This window comes from Fukomys damarensis, unplaced genomic scaffold (assembly GCF_012274545.1).
Source record: "Fukomys damarensis isolate Sample0158 unplaced genomic scaffold, DMR_v1.0_HiC HiC_scaffold_30, whole genome shotgun sequence".
In the NCBI taxonomy this organism is placed as follows: domain Eukaryota; kingdom Metazoa; phylum Chordata; class Mammalia; order Rodentia; family Bathyergidae; genus Fukomys; species Fukomys damarensis.
The window spans coordinates 66,252,232-66,271,006 of record NW_022900942.1 but is presented as its reverse complement, the minus strand read 5'-3'; the positions used below and the strand labels follow the sequence as shown (position 1 = coordinate 66,271,006).

Below are 18,775 nucleotides of genomic sequence, written 5' to 3'. Positions count from 1 at the left end.
CCAGAGAGATTATGAGCAAAATAGAAGTCATGATTCAAGACTGTAGAGCAGAAACTGACAAAAAAATAGATGAGCTCAAGACTATGATAGAAGCCATGAAGACTCAGCATAAGAAAGAAATGGAAACAATGAATGCCCAACAGAGGAAAGAAATGGAATCCATAAAACAGATTCAAACAGATATCCAGGAGATTAAAAACTCTATTGAAAGTGTACGCAACAGAATAAAAGATTGCAAAGATAGAATTTCAGATATAGAAGATAGGATAGCAGTCAGTGACCGTGAAAAAAGAGGTCTATTAAAAACAGTAAGGGATCATGAGAAATCAATCCAACAACTCCTAGACGATACAAAGAAAAATAACATAAGACTGATAGGAATTCATGAAAAAACAGGAGAAAACACAAATGATATAAAAAAGCTCTTCACAGAATTAATGACAGAAAACTTCCCAAACAGAAGGGAAGAATTAGACATACAGATAAGTGAGGCATATAGAACCCCAACTAGCCACGATAAAAAAAAATCTACACCTAGACATATAATAATCAAGATTCCAGAAATCCAACAGAAAAACAAAATACTACAAGCAGTAAGAGAAAAGAAACAAATCACATGCAAAGGGAAGCCCATTAGAATCACAGCAGACTTTTTCAACACAAACCCTTAGGTCAAGGAGAGCCTGGAGTGAGGTATTCCAAGTCCTAAAAGAAAAGAATCTCCAACCTAGACTTTTGTATCCTGCAAAACTCTCTTTCAAAATAGATGGGGAAATAAAATACTTCCACGACAAGGTGTTTGACATGGGGGAAGAGCCAGAAATTGCACAGCACCAGACTGGGTAAGTTGGTGAGGACATACTGTCATGTTTTTATTTGACAATTTGAATCGATTCAGGACATCCAGGTTGTCACGAGAAGACACTCATGAAAGGACTGCCAGAGCTGCTGCAGACATGGACAAGACCAGTGGGCTAAGTGTGTCTGAAATGAGGAGAAATATTTTGAGGGAGATGAATGGCATCATGTCTCTATGTATTTACTATATATTTTGGTCCTACCTCATAATACTGTAGTGACAGGTTACAGGACCCCTGCCATTCTGATCCCACAAATTTGGAAGTCAATATTCAGAAGAGGAATGAGCAGAACTGTATCTATGTTGAAAAGAGAATTTGCTAACCAAATTAATAGTGCAAAGAAGGCCCAGGGGAACCAGACACTGCTCTGAGGACAGACAGTTTAGGACACTGGGAACTATTAACTCCAAAATATTCATCAATGTGTAATTACAAAAGCTCTCATGAGCCCAGACTAAGGCTTTTATGTCCACACGTGCAGAATGCATGGCACCGGCTGGGCTCAGCTCAGTAGACAGTGCTTGTCTACCATGCATGAGGCCGGGGTTTGGTCTCCAGCACTGCAAACAACAATCTTCAAGATGAGTCCTCTAATCCTCACATGGCACCCACTTACCCTGTAATTCAGAATCATTTAATCATATTTATTACTGATCTTTATATGAAATGTCATAGTGTCCCTTGCTGCCATCATTTTCTATAATAGTTAGAACCTTTAATTCTCAGAAACAGCCATTCTTATTAAGCCTCACTACAGGAAGACAGACAAATGAGAAAATGGTTATGGCAACATTAGAAGTACAATAAAAAATAAATTTTTATCATCATCATCTTTAAAATAAAAAAGTCTCTGCTCTAAAGAAGAGAGACCACAGAAGCAGTGTTTAGGGTGTTACTTTCATGTGAGCTCGGATAATGGCTGTGGGTTCCTGGGGGCTTCTGTAAGCTTTCATGTGCCATCGAATCACGAGGGACCCTTGCTTCTTCCTCCCCCTGCCTTGTGACTCATCTCCCAGGTGTGGGCTGCAGGGCCCATGTAAAATGATCAAACACTAACTCAAACAGGACTGTCCTAGGAACAGCATGGACTATTTCTCAAAAACTTAAATCCTGATACACCTGGCCTTTCAATTTCGAGAGTTACGCCTTGGTACAGAATCTGACTACAAAACAGGCCAACTCTCACGCTGCCAGACCATTGGCCCAGGCATCGGGACACCACGAACTCCGCAGAAGAATGAGCTATAAAGAGAGCCCGGAGCCACGGGCGGAGGCCGAGCTATCCTCAGGAGTGGTCGCGCTCTGGTTCCCAGCTAGTTTACAGGATGGAATAAAAAGAAATGGCATCAAAGCCCTGAAAGCTTAATGAGAAGCCGCCACTGGGTCCCTTGGCACAGAAAAGTGTGCCAGCTTAGCGAACGGCTACACCGTGTCACCCGCGCGGCTCCGACGGAATCCAGCCTGAAAATGGCGGAAGGCTCGGCACTGAACGGGGGAGGACACAGAATGGCTGGGGACGCCGGGCGCGGCCTACCTCTGTCTGCACCATGTTCACTCTCCGCGAGCGCAGCTCCCGCACGCAGTTGTAGATGTCCACCACCCCTTCCCGCTCGGCCATGTCCAGCATGATGTCGATGACGATGAAGCAGCCGGTCCTCCCGGCACCCGCGCTGACGGAAAGGGGACTCTGTCAGTGTGGGGACCAGGGCCCTGCACACCCCTCCGTTCTCTTTTTGCAGCAGTACCGGGGATTGAACCCGGGGCCTTTGCACTGAGCTATATTCCCAGCCATCTTTCATTTTTTTTCATATTCAAGTCTGCATCATGTTTTAATCTGAGAGCGTTCTGGAAAGTTAAATACAGTGTACAAGAGCAGCTCATCACCCTGAGACAGGGTCTCATGAAGTTGCTGAGTTGCCCAGGCAGGGCTTGAACTTGAGATTGCCTGCCTCAGCCTCCCAGAGTGCTGGGATTATAGGCGCGTTGCACTCACTGGGTCCCAGTATATGCTTCCTCTTTTAAAAATTTTTACTAAGGTGGAATTCACAAAAGTGACCATTAAAGCACACACAGGCCAGGCATTCGGGGTGCTCCTGAAGTCACCCAGATCCGGACCTCTCATGGCCAGGAGCGCGGCTCACCTGCAGTGCACCACGAGGGGACCCGCGCTGGGCGGGCTCTTGGACTTGACCTGCCGCACGAATCCCAGCAGGCCAGTGGCGTGGTAGGGGACCCCGTGATCCGGCCAGCCCGTGAAGTGAAACTGTCTGATCTCTCGGATTTCATGGATACCTCGCTGTATTCCCCGGGCAGCCACAGCAAGAAGGGGACAAAGGAAAGAAAACGGTGAGCAAGAGCAGACCAGGAATGTGAAACACACCTGAGTAGTAAGCCCCAGGGCCCCAGCACCAGAACCCAGTGCACCTCAGGGGGTCCCACTCAGATCCAGCACAGTTAGGGCTTCCCAGGCTCTCATGCCAGCAAGACCTTGGTGGGTGGGGAAGGGGAGGTGATGTTTGGTTTTTTCTGTTTTTTGTTTTGAGACAGGGTCTCACTATGTAGTTAAGACTGACCTGAACTCACTATGTAGCCCAGGCTGGTCTTGAACTCACAGCAATCCTCCTGCCTCAGCCTCCTGAGTGCTAGGATTATAGGCATGCACCACCACGCCGGGCTCTGGGAGGTGATGTTTGGCTAAACACTAATGTGCACATGTAGGTCCTGTATACACATAGTTCCTGCAAACAAATCGATTTCTCTAGTTCTTTGAAATCCCCTTCTACAAAGCAGTCTACGGGAAAAGCTGCTCAAACCGGCTGCTGAAACACAGGACTCTTGCTTGTGCCCTCTGGGTCCTGGTCCCTCGGCACCAGGCCCTGAGCAGTGGACATACACTGTGTGTGAGCAGGATAAAGGGGTGAGGATGACTTTCCAGCAGATGGGCAGGGAACTCATTTCCCCATGCAGCTCAGCTTGCCAGGGTCCCTCTGGTTGGCTCACGACCCTTCACTGGAGCACCAGGTGGGAGGCGGAGCTACATGGCCGGGTGCGTGGGGACAGGTGCTCCGCTGGACCTCTAAGGAGAGCAGGACCCAGACAGTGTGTGGACAGAGGAGGCCCCGGCTCTATGCTGTGCTGGTATTTTAACTGACTCTTGAGAATAATTACATAGACTTATTCCCAGCAGTTTTATTTTCTAAGACTATGTTTTAAGAAAAAAGTCTTGTTTGGAAAACAAAAATTGCACCCTAAGCCACAGCTGTGCGTAAATCTACGATCAAATATCACTTTCTCTGTTTCTTGCTGGAGAACCATTGACTGAACACCGCATTAGGTCTTGGCTTTGGTTTTTGATTCTATCTTAAAGCCAAACACACGTTAACGTTATCATGTTCCCCATCAATCATTGTTCACAGGTATTTAGAGAACAAAGAACAAATTTAGACTTTTTATGTGCTTGGAAAGAAGTGGAGGGTGTAGATTTTAAGATAGGATTCACATGCTATGGATGCGTCTTAGTTTTATAACCCACGAATGCTGAAGTTTTATTTTTCTGTGGAAGTGCTATCTAATACTAGGGTTTAGGCAGTCAGGAATTAAGCAATCAAGGATTCACAGTATACAGTGACACTGTCATCTGCTAAATAGGCTCAGTGATCCCAGAGTAACACTGCCCTGTAATTAGAGCCAAATTTCTTACAGCTGAGAAGCGGTAAGACTGGGCTGACCACAAATTACCACCAGAAGACACACAGTTGACCCTTGCGCTTTAGGTACAGCGACTTGGGCAGGGCAGGTCCTGACAGGATGGGGGACACCCCAGGAACTGGGAAAGCTTGTCCGTAGGGCATTTCTTTCCCTGCTAGACTTCAGCCCAGCATATCCAAGTCCCGAGTCCATCATGGGTTCCAAAATGATCTCGGATTCATTTTCCTGAGCAAGGTAAATGTCAGTTTCTGGAATACAGAAAAATCTCCCAGGATAAATCTCCATCTTCAATATGTCCATTATTGACGAGATAAGCAAAGGAAGTCACTTCTGATCCAACTTTCATTCTTGCTCATGGATACCAGCCTCTCCTCGGCTGTTTGATAAGATATTTGGAGAAGAAGCCATATAGGTAATCAGCAACTGCAGCCCAAATACTTCCCAAACGCATGTCAATTATATTCTTCTTTAGTTTTCATGAAAGAGGCATCAGTGCTGTGCACATCAGTAACAGGCATTTAATTTTTCCATCAATGGGAAGGAGAAGCCATGTCATGTGGCAGGAAAGCGGGTGTTTGGCGGAGTGGCTGAATCACTAAGTGAACTTCTGTGTTTGAGACGGGATCCCATTTTCATGACTCTGTCTGAGTCCTAGGCCCCTCTTGGGGAGAGAGAATTCAGGGGTCATGCCCAGGCCAGGCTGGGACAGTCACCGGATGGCCCAGGTCCGTGCACCACCGGTGCAGAACATCACACAGAGCAGTGGAAGGCGGAAAGGCAAGGTGAGCGCCAGACGTAGAACAACGCGGCATGCGGCAGCTTCTAACTGCAACTGGGTGCTTGTTTTGCAGAGAAGACCGAGATCCATTTCTCACCTCTAGGTGTCTTGTTACAACACGCTCTCAAAATAGAACAGAATTGGAGGGATCTCCAAGTACATGCCTAAACACTTTTCTCCTTTCTGTTTTAATGAGAAAGTTTCCTACCTACAAGAACTGTTCTACAGAGACTCAATTAATTGTTTTCCTAAAGATTCCAAGTGCCCTGTTAGAAAATCACTAACATGTCATTCTGATTTCCCCAAAGGCACTCACAGCTCCCCTTGCTTCCCACCTCTTCGTGGGTTGTCTGATGACTAAAATAACGGGGTGTTTCGCAAATATTTCTGTGCAGCTGGGAATGCAGCAGAGTATAATAAGAGGTTAAAAAAAAGAGCAAAGAAACAAACAATCCCTTCCTTTAGCAACAGAGCTGCACTCCCAGCAATAATAAAGAGAGCAGACTACTGTTCAAAGAATTCCATGTTTAAGTGATGGCTTAAGAAAAAAATATCGAGGGTCTTTTACTGCGGTCTGTTTTAATGCAGTTATTCATGAGTGTTCTTGCCAAGAGCCATACAAAAATCCTCCGTGTGTTTTTTTTCCCCAGTTCTGCCTACAAGGGAAAAAAATCGACATCAAAGTGTGAGGTTCAAAATTTGAAGAATCGAGTCAACCAGAACCTCACATCTTTGAAGTCTCCAAGCTTTCTGCCTGCTTATTAAAAATGACAGGCGAAGGGAAAAATGCTAAAGAGTATGAGAAACAGATGAAAATAAGCCAAAGTGACTCTATGACAAATTTGGCTGTGCAAACCAGGAACAATAGTTCAAATCATCAGGGCAAATCAGCCAATAAGCAGATGCTATAATTTCCTGGCTTTCCCGAAACTGGCCTTGTGAATCCAAAAAGTGCATCTGGATGCACTGGGAATGCAGAGAGCCAAGGAGGGCCAAGGGCCAGGCCCGGCAGTCTGCTTCCAGCCCAGGTCCTGCGAGGGCACCTGCCACCCTTACGTGAGTGTACACCGCAGACACAGCACGGCCGAGGGCGGGTGGCTGCGTATGGCTCTGACGGGAATGGGCTCTTGGCAGAAGAGTCCATGGGCCTCTGAAGGGTTCCTTGGCCACATCACCTCCTCCCTCCCGCGCCTACCTGTGACACTTCCCGGGATGGACTGCAGTTTGCTTCACCTCCGGCCCCTCCCTATGTCGGCAGAAAGGGGGGATAAGGAGAGCCCCCGTTACGCCACACAGTGCTTCCCAGGGAACCCGTCCATGCACATGGACGGAGGCAGGAAGAACGAAAGCACGGCGGTCCCCATCCCCACACCGCCACGGCAGGGGCTGATGTCACCGTGGCAGTGAGATGAAGGCGGGCAGGCCATGCAAGGCTGTCCCGTGTTCCTGGTCAGTGGCCACGTGGTTTTCCAGGTAGGCTGCGTCTACCTGGAAAACCCATCCATCCTCACTGAAGGGAGGCCTGGGAATGGCTTGCTGGAGCGATGGATCCCAGGTGGTGTTAGGAGCTGTGTCTCCACTCCAATCCCAGGTCACTGCTGGGAAGCCCACAGGGCCTTCCACACAGAGGAGACTATCAGACTGGAAGGGCAGGTGTCACCCCCAACAGACTGTGCCCTGCGCACAGAGATGGGCCGGAAAGTACCAAGTGGGGTAAGAACAGACACAGAAATGGACACTGTCTTTCGTTTTAGTTGCAAAAATATGCATCGTTATGAGATGGGCATGACTGACTCAGAGATGGACCTGAGCTGCTATAGACTCAGCGGGCAAGATGCGACCTCGAGAAACCACCAGACAAAGCCCACTGCACCTGCGGGACCATGGATCAGTTGCCCAGGATAATTCATGAGGTCAGCGCATTCCCATGCTGGCTTTAAAACTTACCTTCTCCACTGCGAATGTCCTGATCACGTATTCTGCCAGCAGCTCTGTTTCTATCAGGGTAACCTTAATGTCTTTGTATATTTCTGTATCATCTGGCCAGTATTTGCAGCATTTGACCTTAGAAAAGAGAGGAAAATTATGGCTTTAGTTTTCTTTAGTTCCCCTAATGATGGGAGACACTACGATTTCTAGGTTGAAGCTGGCTCACAGAACCCAAAGTGAGCCATACACTGAAGAGCAGGTCTGTTTTTCCATCTTCTACTTTAATTCCAGAAGGAAAGAAAATGTGAATCATGGGAGCAGTGAAGTTTAGGAAAATGGTCTAAAGTTGACAAACTGTACTGTACTACAAGCATCTCAATTACAGTAACTATTCATTTCCTATGTGCCTCTCCTCAGGGAATGGCTGGGAAAAATTATAAAAGGAAATTTGCAATATTTTCACACCTCAATTGTATATTCTTCCTGATTTCACAAAGTCATTGAAGATTTCTGAGAGCAGAGCAGAAAACCAGAATTGACACTAAAGATCAAAGTTCTTTTTCTTTTTTCTTCCTGAAGAAAGAAGTAGCTGTGGTTTTCCCACGTTAGAACCACAAAGTCATTTTAACAAGCAAAATTCAAGAACGAAACTTGACAAAATAGGAACACAGTCTTTGCATATACTGTGCTTGTAGTACAATACAATGTTAACTTTAGACCATTTTCCTAAACTTCACTGCTCCCATGATTCACATTTGCTTTCCTTCTGGAATTAAAACAAAGTAGAAGATGGAAAAACATAGACCTGGCTCTTCAGTATATGGCTCACTTTGCAACCTCTGACATGAGCATTTCTGGGCAGAAGAAAATGTTACCCTGAGGTGAGGAGGTCCCAGAGGTGGAGCCTGGGAGGGGCCCCCTGGTAGCTTCACCCTGACCTGTCCAGTCCATTCTGGAACTCCACTGAGCACCCTATCATGGCGTCTTCCCCGTGAAGGTCCTGCCAGCTCCTCTCAGGCCAGGCGCCTACAGTGTCTCTGTTCACACTCATCATGCTTGCTCCCTTCTTTGTAAGTGTCATATGATTTCCACCCCTTATAGTCACGGGTGGGCCTGTTCTCACCCTGGGAGTCTCGTTTGTTTTATTTTTCAGTACAGGAACAATATCTGTGACTTTATAAAGGGTGTATCCATAACATCTCAGAAATTTACACCATGAATATGGGTTCAGTCCTAAAGTCTTCCCCAGGAGGAGAGCCATAAACCTCTCCTTTCCTGTTAAGTAAGTTCAAGAAGCTTCTGTGTATGTGTGGCGACGTCTAACTTGACAGCAACCACAATTCACGCAGAATGCCTAGCATTAAACTCTCACAAGGCTAATTCATTAACACGGACATGTCCGTGGTACTTGCTGGATCCTTGTCTGTTCGGGGTCTTGCTTTGAGTATTCCTAAGTTTGGAGAAGAAGGTAATGGATAGAACTCTGGATACAGTGTGTACGGGCACTTTTACAATAACCACACAAGTAAACCACTCATGCCTTTCTCTCTAAACCACAAATGAACCAATTGTACATCCCCACCTGCAAGCTATGTTCTACTCTGGCTACTTTACCTAATAAAAATACCTTAGGAAGTGGTAGTATCCTAAGTACGAAGAAATAAAAGCATTCTGAGATAAAGGAAAATTAAAAGAACCTTAATATTTTTGCCCACAAACCTGCTCTGAATTATCTGCTTAAAGGAACTTTTCAGACAGAAGAGGTATTATATAGAAGAAATCTTGAAATCCCAGGAATGAGGAAGAGCAACAGCTAAGCAAATACATGACTGTCCTCATCTTGAGGACAAGAAGTCTATTGATGCAAAAATTTTAACAGTTAGACAAAGTTTTAAGTCTGTGCAGATATAATGCATACCTACAAAATAAAAGGTAGAGAATAAAGGGACTGTACATAAGGTTCTACTTTGAAAAAAATACTTAGGTATCAGGTCACCAGGTCTTCTATGTCACCTTACCCTCCATGCCCTGTTTTTTTTTTTTTTTTTTTTTTCTCTTCAATAAACACGAGTGCAGAGTGCTTCAGTGCCATGGAACTTGAGAAATAAAAAAATCTCTTTTACATTGTTGGAGGGTGGTGTGGAAATCAGTATGGAGAGTCCTTAAAAAGCTAAAACGAGACATTCCATTCCACCCAGCTCTTCTCCTAGGTGTCTTCCCAGAAGCATTAAAGACAGTGTATTACAAGGATACGCACACACTCACGTTTATAGCAGCACAACTCATAATAGCTAACCTTTGCAAGGAGCCTGTATGTCCATCAACAGATGATAAAGAAAATGCATTTATACACTACTTTTCTGTAACAAGGATAAATTGGAGTCAATTGTAAGAAAATACATGTACCCTGAGATACTATTATTAAATGGAATAAATGAGACACACAAGTTTAAATACTGTCCAGTTTCGCTTACGTGAGAAGCCCAAGATGTAAATAAAGAGCAAATTAAGGAAATGAAATGAGGAGATAGATCTTTTGCAAATGGGAAGGAGACCAAGGGATGGAGGGACGGAGAAGGGCGGTAAGGAGAATTCAGACGTGTTGTGTACGCGCACTGGTTCCCCACCAGGAAAGTGCTCCTTACGGACTGCTAGCGCGTACTGACAAACAAGCCCTGAAAGTCAAGGGGTTGCCCTGCATGCGTCGCGGGCTGCTCCTCTGTGGGGATGGTTCACTCTCCAGCCTGACCACGCTGGTGCCGTGCGATTGAGCCTGGCGTGGTACCGGGGGCTGGGGCTTCCAGGTGCAGGGGTCCTCCTGATTTCTGGGTGCTGCAGGGTCCGGGGGAGCGTGTGGAGCATAGGGTGCTTCCTTCCAGGGTGCAGCTGGCAGGGCCAAGAAGCCGACTGGATTGCGGTCCTCCCCGTAGCATCACTCAGAATATCCCGAAATGCTTTGCTACATCTGTTTGCAGCCTCCTAAAATCTCTCCTCAACTGGGTTCTTTTCCAGTCCCTTTCAATCTGTTTGGATTCCTGTCAGGTTAGTATTTTGCCTTTAAAACAATGAAAAGAGAAAGTATGCTTCCTCCTCTCCCCTGTGAAGCCTTTGCACGTCACAGCATCCTCCAGCTGCACACAGCATACTGCTGCCCACCACCCGCACAGCTTCCAGCTCGGGCTCTGCGCCTGCATCCTGAGCACGCTGGGCAACAGCTTCCAGCTGGAGGCAAGGAGCAGGACGGCCTAATCACCCTGGTTCCCGACCAGCTCCACCCGGCCATCAATCACACCAAGGTGCTTTGTAGCCGCCTGTTCATTACCGCATGAGGGCTGTGGGAGGCGCCTGGTCTCTGCTCCAAAGGGGTCCAGTTTGGCTTTCAAATTCACCAACGTGAAGCCAGCCAAAGGCAGTGTAACTCCAGGACTTCCGACTCACTGAAACAATTCCTGGAGTCCTTTCTTCTTCCTGGTACAGAAGACAGAATCCAGGGCCTTTCCACTGAGCTACATTCCCAACCCTCAGGGTCTTGCTAAGTCTCTAAGTTGCCCAGGCTGGGCTAGAACTTGTAATCCCCCTGCTTCAGCCTTGCAGACTGCTGGGATCACAGGCGTGTGCCAGGACTTACTTAAGCAGATGCCCAGTGACCCCCCCAGGCATGGTGAAATCACACCACTGGGGGCCAGGCTGCTCTCCCAGACTGGTGGCATATTACCTTGGCCTTCAGGGCATCCTGACACAGTGACAGCAGCAGCTCTGAGGGTCTGAAAGTCATCCGCAACCTTTGGAGGGTTTCTCCAAATGTGGCAGGTCTGCAGCGGTGGGCAGGAGACTTTGCATTTGGAGTCAGCTCCTAGGGATGCTGTGGTCTGTGGTCCACACCGAGCCGCAGGATGAGGCCACACTGCGCTGTGCGGAGCCCGGCAGGGCAAGAGGGCAAGCAGATGCAGGTAGTAGGTTGGGGAGGTCTCTCTCTGCTCCCGATGTTAGGAGGGGACAGTCACAGTTCCCATGCCAGTGTGTTCTGAGCGGAACCAGTGCTTCCCGAATTGCCTGTAGGCTAGAATGACTCTGGGGGACTGTCTAGCCCAAATCCAAAGTCCAGACCACATGCCAGGCCAAGTGGGGTGGGATAGAGAGAGCCCCTTCCCCGGTTTCCTGACGCTCCCAGAGACTCTCAGTGCGGATGAGTTTGGGAAGCACTGGGCTCAGGGATGTGGAGCAGTGCGACATCAGCCACGTGTGGCGCATGCCACGAGCTCACAAATATTGTCCTATTCTTAAGTGATCATTTTGTGATCTGCACCCTGGAAGAATTTGAGGGCAAGGAGCCTACTGAGGGCCAGGAGAGGGGAAGAGGTGGGAAGAGCTAAGCACTGGACACTGTGCAGTGCTCACAACAGTGGAGGGAAACAAGAAGCTGAGGGAGAGGCTGGCACGTCGATTCTCCCATTAGCATGCTCTGGAGAGTTCTCAATACAAAATCGCAAACAGGAGCAGCGGACACTCAACTCCAACAGAGCCGGGGTCACAGAGAGTCTCCAGACCCACATTTTCAAGGTCATCACAACACCCAACACATGGCCTCTCCTGCTTTGGATCTGAGGCAGTAGATGGCCCCATGCAGCAGTGGACAAGGGATGTGCAAAGGCCAGGGCTGCCCTCCATCCTCCTTATTCCTGCTCTAGCATGCAGAACTGGAAGGCAGGCCCAGGGAGGCCGAGCCTGTGGCTCAAGGTCATGGGTTCCATGTTGGTGGGGGAGAGGCTGCTGCTAGACTCTGACTCCAACTGCAGGGCTGAGCGGGTGGGTGGGACTTCAAGGCAAACGATGCCGCCTTTGGTCTTGCTAGGAGATTCCAATTTCAGGAGGAGATGTCAAGTGGGAAGTCTGAAAGCCTTCGTCTCCATGCCTTGGTCACCAGCTGCTGATTTCAACAGGTGCCTCTGTGAAGCCAGGAGTGGAATGCGGTCCATGGAGGGCCACCATGCAGGGCAAAGGACTTGTTTAGCTGAGCAACCCCGTGATTAATAAGGGCAGAGAAGCTGAGAGTTAGCAGGGCACTGTAGTGTGATCCACTGATCATAGCTTTAGGGGACACACGGAAAAGAAAAGGGGGCTTATCAATTTTGACTTGTGAAGTTTTCAACAGACTTTTTTTTTAGAAGGAGACATCGTGAGAGAGGGAGAGAGAGAGAGAGAGAGAGAGAGAGAGAGGGAGGGAGGGAGGGACTATGCCCCTGTTAACAGTTGTGTCCAACCTGTGGAATGTGTCTCTCTTGGAGACTGGATGGGGCAGATTCTCTGCCAGGAAGCTCCTCACATACAGTGCCCCAGCCGTAAGCATCCACCAGCTTTTGTCTCCAAAGAACTGTACCCCAAATATTCTTACAGAGATCCTACAGGAATAAGAACACTTGCTCAGTTAAGTATCGTGACAATACAGACTGCTATGGTTGCAGCAGGAGGGGGTGAGAGAGATGAGCTTTTGATTTTGATTTTGTTTATCTGACTTGATTCAGTCAGCTTTCCATCACTATGACAATACCTGAGATGATCGGCTTAGAAAGAGGAAGGGTTTACTTTGGCTCATAGTTTCAGAGTTCAGTCCATGCTCGTTTTGGGTCTATGGCAGCCCAATCCATCATGGTGGGTCCCTTTGCCTCATGATTGTCAGGAGGGAAAGAGAAAAGAAGGGCCAGGGTCCCAGGATCACTTTCCAGGGCCCACCCATGGTCCCAATAGTGCCCAGGCTGGGGACTAGCCTCTGACACAGGGGCCTTTGGGTGACAGTGAAGATCCACAGTGTAACACAACCAAAAGAGAAAACTTTATTCCAATATTCTTGATGAACACAGATGCAAAAAACTTCATAAAATACCTGCAAACTAAATCCAACAACACAGTAAAAAAGTCACATGCCACAATGAAGATAGTTTCATTCTAGAGATGCATGGATGGATTCAACGTATGTAGATCAATAAATGTAATATAGACCAAGAAAGTAGAAAAAAATATCACATTATCTCAGTTGATGCAGAAAAAGCCTTTGACAAAATTCAACATTCATTCATGGTAAGAGCTCTGAAGAAACCAGGTACAGAAGAACTATTCTTCAACATAATAAAAAATATACTGTACACAACAAACCCACAGCCATATCATAGTGTTTCCTCTCAAATCAGTAAAAGGATCAGGATGTCTACTTTCACCACCTCCATTCACTACAGTGCTTGAAATTTCAGCCAAAGCAATTAGGCAAGAGAAAGAAAAGATACAAATAGAAAAGGAAGAAAACAAATTATCTGTAGATGATATAATCCTATACTTAGAAGATCCTAGTCTTCACCAAGCCTTTAGATCTGATAAATTCAGCAAAATAAAATGATACAAAATATCAGTAGCTTTTTTATATACCAAAAATAACCTAGTTGAGAAAGAAATCAGGAAAAAATTTCCATTCACAATAGTCTAGAAAATACCTAGGAATCAACCTCACCAAGGAAGTGAAAGATAGCTACAATGCAAGTTATAGAACACTGAAGAAAGAAAATGAAGAAGAATCTAGGAGATGGAGAGACCTATCACGCTCGTGGATCGGCGCAATTAATTAACATCCTTTAAACAAGCAAGTTATGGAAAGCAGTGTACACATTGTTTGATCTACTGCTCACAAGCTTGCTTTGCCCTTTGTTTGGTCCGATCCCCGTTGGAGGTCCCAGTATTTGCCTGGCCACATAACCCAAGCCGTGGAGACAGGCAGAGGATGGGGCCAGGCCACCTGAGCAGGGATGGGAAACTGGGATGGGGAAAGGATCCTGTGTTCAAGCAACAGTGTCACCCACTGCTTCTCTGCACAGGGTCCAAGAGTGGACTGTGCCTGCCCCATGCAAAGTAGGGAAGGCGATGTTCCCGGCTCAGGTGCATGAGCAGAACCAGGAAGAGGGCCAGTATGGCAAGACCGCCCCATGCTGGACGGCATCACCAAGAAACCACAGCACAGGTGCTGGTGGGGCTAGGGCTGTGCTAGAAAAGCTCTTGGTGCACTGGTCCCAGGCGACACGTCCGTCAGACACCACATGGCCCTGTCCTCCTAGACCCTGCATGGACACAGGGGCCGGCCACTGCCTAGCTTCACACTAAGCAGACCCAAGCAGAGGGATGGAGGAGAGGGGAGCCACGTCCTGGTCAGGTAGACACAGGCAAGCAGCGGCCGAGACAGAGTGATGGCCTGTGTGGTGGAGCCATGGGCAGTGGGGTGGGCAGCGCCAGGGCGTGGCGGAGGTGGCAGAGAAGCAGGGGCCAGGCATAGGCACCCGGGGCTTGGGGGAGAACGAGAAAGCTGATCTGCCTGCCACCTGGGGCTCCTGGGGAGCCTGGGAGAAACACTTATTACTCAGACCTGCACCATTGCTGCAGCAGCGGGAGGGATGGCGGCGCAGGGGCGTGGAGGAATCACGGCACATCAAGAGCTGGCTCCAAGCCTGGCATGTGACTCATCAACATTTGAGAAAAAGTGACTTCTGCTTTATTCTTTTTAAGGGACATAATGGGTTAGGCTGAATTAAGAAGAATTAAATACAAAGGGGTTACAGGCCCATTTCAGTCCTATCAAGCACAGCGGTGGCAAATATCATCTATGTCCGTAATGAATCCAGTATACATAGTGGATGGCTTTAAATTCAAGCCTGTTCCCCATGCAGAATAATCAAGGGAGCAGCGGACGGCTCCAGCTCATGGGGTCCCCTTTCCTTATGAGCCTCCCCAAAACATCCAGCTGTGCATCCCCCATGATTCCCTCCCTTCTCTTCCTTTTCCCCCTCCCTTTCTTTGGGGCAAGGTCTCACTATGTTGCTTCAGCTGGCCCTGAACTCCAGGGCACAAGCAATTCTCCTGCCTCAGGCTCTGGGGTAGCAGGGACTACAGGTGTGCACTGCTGTCCCTACAAGAATTGGTCACCAGAACTGATGGCCAGGCAGGGGCGGGTAGTGTGGTCACTCAAGATATCTTATCCCTTTACCCTTGGGTTGTGAAGGTATCCAGTGGTCCTCCCTTCTATTTTCTGGACTAAAGCTAGTGGATAGTTTACCTAATAGAGTCTCATGTTGCTTAGCAACAGGGACACAGTCTGAGAATGGTGTTAGGTGATGTCGCCATTATGTGAATACTGTGGCGAGTCCTGACACACGGCTGCTCCACACCTGTGGGCTGCAGAATGCTGCAGCACAATAGCATTTTGCACCTGAACGTAGCTGTGATGGAAAAGGAGCTGCAAAACCACTGGTTATGGGAGCTCTTGGCTCCCCTGGGGCCTTATAGGACCTCTGCTGAGCCTGTGTCTCAATGTCATTATGGTGCCCCACAGCACAGCTGGTTCTGAATTTGAACTACGTGCCTTCGTGCTGGGGAGGGGCCGGGCAGGGGAGGTAAACACAAGGGTTCCAGGGGCTTGGACTCCTGACAGGGACAAAGCAGAGACACAGGAGGCAGGGAAGGGCGTGGGGCTGCCCGGTCCTTGCTGCACACTGTCCATTCACTCACGGTGACGACTCACGCAGAAGTCAGAGAGAGAGAGACGTAATCTGCACTTGGGCAGAGCACAGCTGGGTTCCCACCAAAGGGAAGCGCCCGCTGGAAACCAAGGCAGGGTGACGGAGCGCGGACACAGTGTGCCAGCGTCACACATCATGTTGGGAGAAACTCGGCATAGGGTCCAGGGAGTAGGACCGCGCTGAGAGATCGAGTCTGGTCACCCACACAGAATGAGATGGAGAGCAAGGGGTGAGTGTTGAACAATAACCCACCTGCGGGTACACACGTGTATTTCAAGAACACTGTCAGAATAAGGTCTGTGGAAGTTGGGTTCAACAGTTTAGATATGAAGTTGTATATAGAGACTTCATGGATCTCAGTCAGAAACGCAGTCCGTAGAATTTCATTACAAACACTTTATAACCCTTCTGTGTGACAGAAGAATACGGTTCTGTGATTTCCTCCTGATGTCAATCTGAGAGCAGGTGCTTTCTTTTTGTGTCCTATTTTTCAAAATCACCACGTGGTTGAGTTGTCCCTGAAGTGCCCAAGTTACACTGATCTGTTTGGCAAGTTTGCCTTGTAAGGGGTCAGATGTATTAACCAAGTCGGACTGATGGATATGCAGAGACTACTCTGAAAGGACGAAGTGTTTGTGTAAAATAACTTTCTTCCAGACATGTGGGTGTCCCTGGTCCCTGCAACAAGGTGGGCACGTGTGGGTGTCTGTGGTCAGTGGCTTCACGACTCCTCCGAAGGAGCCTCAGGGTCTCCCAGTGTCCGTGGGGAGCAGCTGGGCACCGCTGATCTCAGAGAAGAGCCAAGATGCTCCTGGAGGGTGAGACTACGACCAATGCCATCTGGTAAACCGGTGCCCAGTTCGAAGAACTTTGGAAAAGAAAGCACCCTCTCAAAACTGGAGTGCGCTGTGGTCAGACTTTCGGCTCTCAGAAGCGGGTCTGTAGATTTACAGCCTAACGCACGGAAACACAGGGCCATCATGGACAGAACTTCTCTGTAGTGAGACAGCCTGGAAGTGGCAGGAGGGGACAGTTCTCCTGAGGATGGGACTCGCCAGACATCTTTTCCTCTTGGCACCTGGGCTCCGAACTTTTCTCCCTGTGCTGGGCCTCGGCTCAACCTGGTGAAGGCCATGGGGCACGTGGATTCCCACACGTCTGGATGTGGACACAACGGCATCTTTGAACCAGAAGGGCAAGGATCGAGTAGTATGCTTCACGTACACGAGGAATCTCAGCATCTGCATGGTCGGTTTCCCTGTTTCAAGGACACATCACAAGCTTGGGTAGGAGCTGGCTGGGTCCCAGGTCATTGGAAAGCGCTCAGATACCGGATTCAGTCACAGGCTCCGCAGTGGCTGAGGATTTGGGCCATCCGCGTCCTGCTCTGTCCACATAGCTCTGTTCCCAGCCTCCCAGGGCTTCTGCACTGCCTTGCTCTTCTTGTCAACAAGAAACTGATCTTTTTCAGGGGACAGTGCTGTCCTGAGTTTGTGTTTAAAGACGCCACCCCTTCTCCAGCTTATGGGAGTCCCCTTTCCTTAGCCTCCCCCCAAACATCCAGCTGTACATCTCCCACTCCTTCCCTTCCCTTCGGCCCTCCCTTTCTTTTGGGACAAGGTCTCACTATGTTGCTCTGGCAGGACCTGAACTCCAGGGCTCAGGCAATCCTCCTGCCTTAGCCTCTGGGGTAGCAGCGACTACAGGCCTGCACCACTGTGATTTTTTTCCACCAATGCCTTCCATGAAGAGAAGAAAATAAGCAGAAGCATTGCCCACTTTCTACTGCATTCCCCCTTGGCCAGCCCCAAAGCCCCAGCCCTCTGGACCCAGAGTCCTCTCATCTCTAAGCCAGCTGTACCAGGCCCCGAGACAGGCGGGCCGTTTGTGCTGTGGTTCCTCCTGTCCTTCCCCAGACAGGATGTGGGCTCCTTGTCACAACAGGAATGGGGAGAGCCGAGGTCTGGACAAAGTGACCAGACTCTGAGTTACACAGCACGGCAGGAAGGGCAGAGTTCGGTCTCCTGAACTCACTCCCAGGAAAAGGAACTCAAGGGGGAGAGGAGCCAGCCAGCTGAATGTAGGAGTCTGCCCTTCTCAGAAGGGTGGCTTGTTTATTTTCTGAGATAGGATCTCACCATGAACTTTAGGCTGACCTTGAACTCACTATGTTGCCCAGGCTGGCCTCCAACTCATGGCGATCCTTCTGCCTCAGCCTCCTCAGTGCTGGGGTGATAGGCATGCACCACCATGCCTAGCTAGAAGGCCAATATTTTAAATTAGTATTCTAATAAGGGCACATTTAAGCAGGCAGGTGAAAGAAGATGAAGTTTCTGCACAGTCCTGGACAAAAGCCACTGTTACTAGTGGCTACAGAAATCTAAACCAATACAAGTTAAGTAATTCAATTAAGAATCCAATTTCTCTGCACACCCGTCCATTCCAAGAGCTCAGGAGCTCCTGTGGCTGGTGGCTGTGGACAGGATAGTGCCAGCTGAGGGCACTGCCATGACAGCTGGCTATCTGGAAAAGCACCGCTGTGCAGGAGTGAATAGTGAACACTTCTGTCTCTGTACCAAAGTACCTCAGACAATCCATTTAAAATAGGAAAGGTGGGCATGGTAGCGCATGCCTGGAATCCCAAGGATCCCAAGTTCAAGGCCAGGGTGGGCAACTTAGTAAGACACAGGCACACACACACACATACACACAAAACAAACAACAACAAAAATCTGGGCATGGTGGTAGCACATGGCTGCACTCTCAGCTCTTTGGGAGGCTGAGGCAGGAGGATCACAAGTTTAAATCCTGCCTGAGGAACTTAGTAAGACCCTGTCTCAAAATGAAAAGGGGCTAGGGACATAGCTCAGTGGCAGAGCATCTAGGGGTTGGATTCTCAGTGCTACACACACACACACACACACACACACACACACACACACACACAC

At 48.5% G+C, this 18,775-nt stretch overlaps 1 protein-coding gene across 8 annotated transcripts in view; it reads right to left on the bottom strand.

Moving 5' to 3' along the window:
* The window catches only part of Ptprm (protein tyrosine phosphatase receptor type M), a 608,602-nt gene that overhangs the window by 30,107 nt on the left and 559,720 nt on the right, over positions 1-18,775 (bottom strand). For 4 of the 8 annotated variants that reach the window (XM_033757448.1, XM_033757447.1, XM_033757449.1 and 1 more), the window contains 4 exons: positions 7,294-7,410; positions 6,542-6,592; positions 3,002-3,156; positions 2,395-2,530 (listed from right to left, as the gene is read on the bottom strand). In XM_033757448.1, coding sequence (XP_033613339.1) covers positions 2,395-2,530; positions 3,002-3,156; positions 6,542-6,592; positions 7,294-7,410 — 459 coding nt within the window. The remainder of the gene's footprint in view (positions 1-2,394; positions 2,531-3,001; positions 3,157-6,541; positions 6,593-7,293; positions 7,411-18,775) is intronic. The other 4 variants (XM_033757450.1, XM_033757454.1, XM_033757451.1 and 1 more) reach the window with 1 other exon arrangement.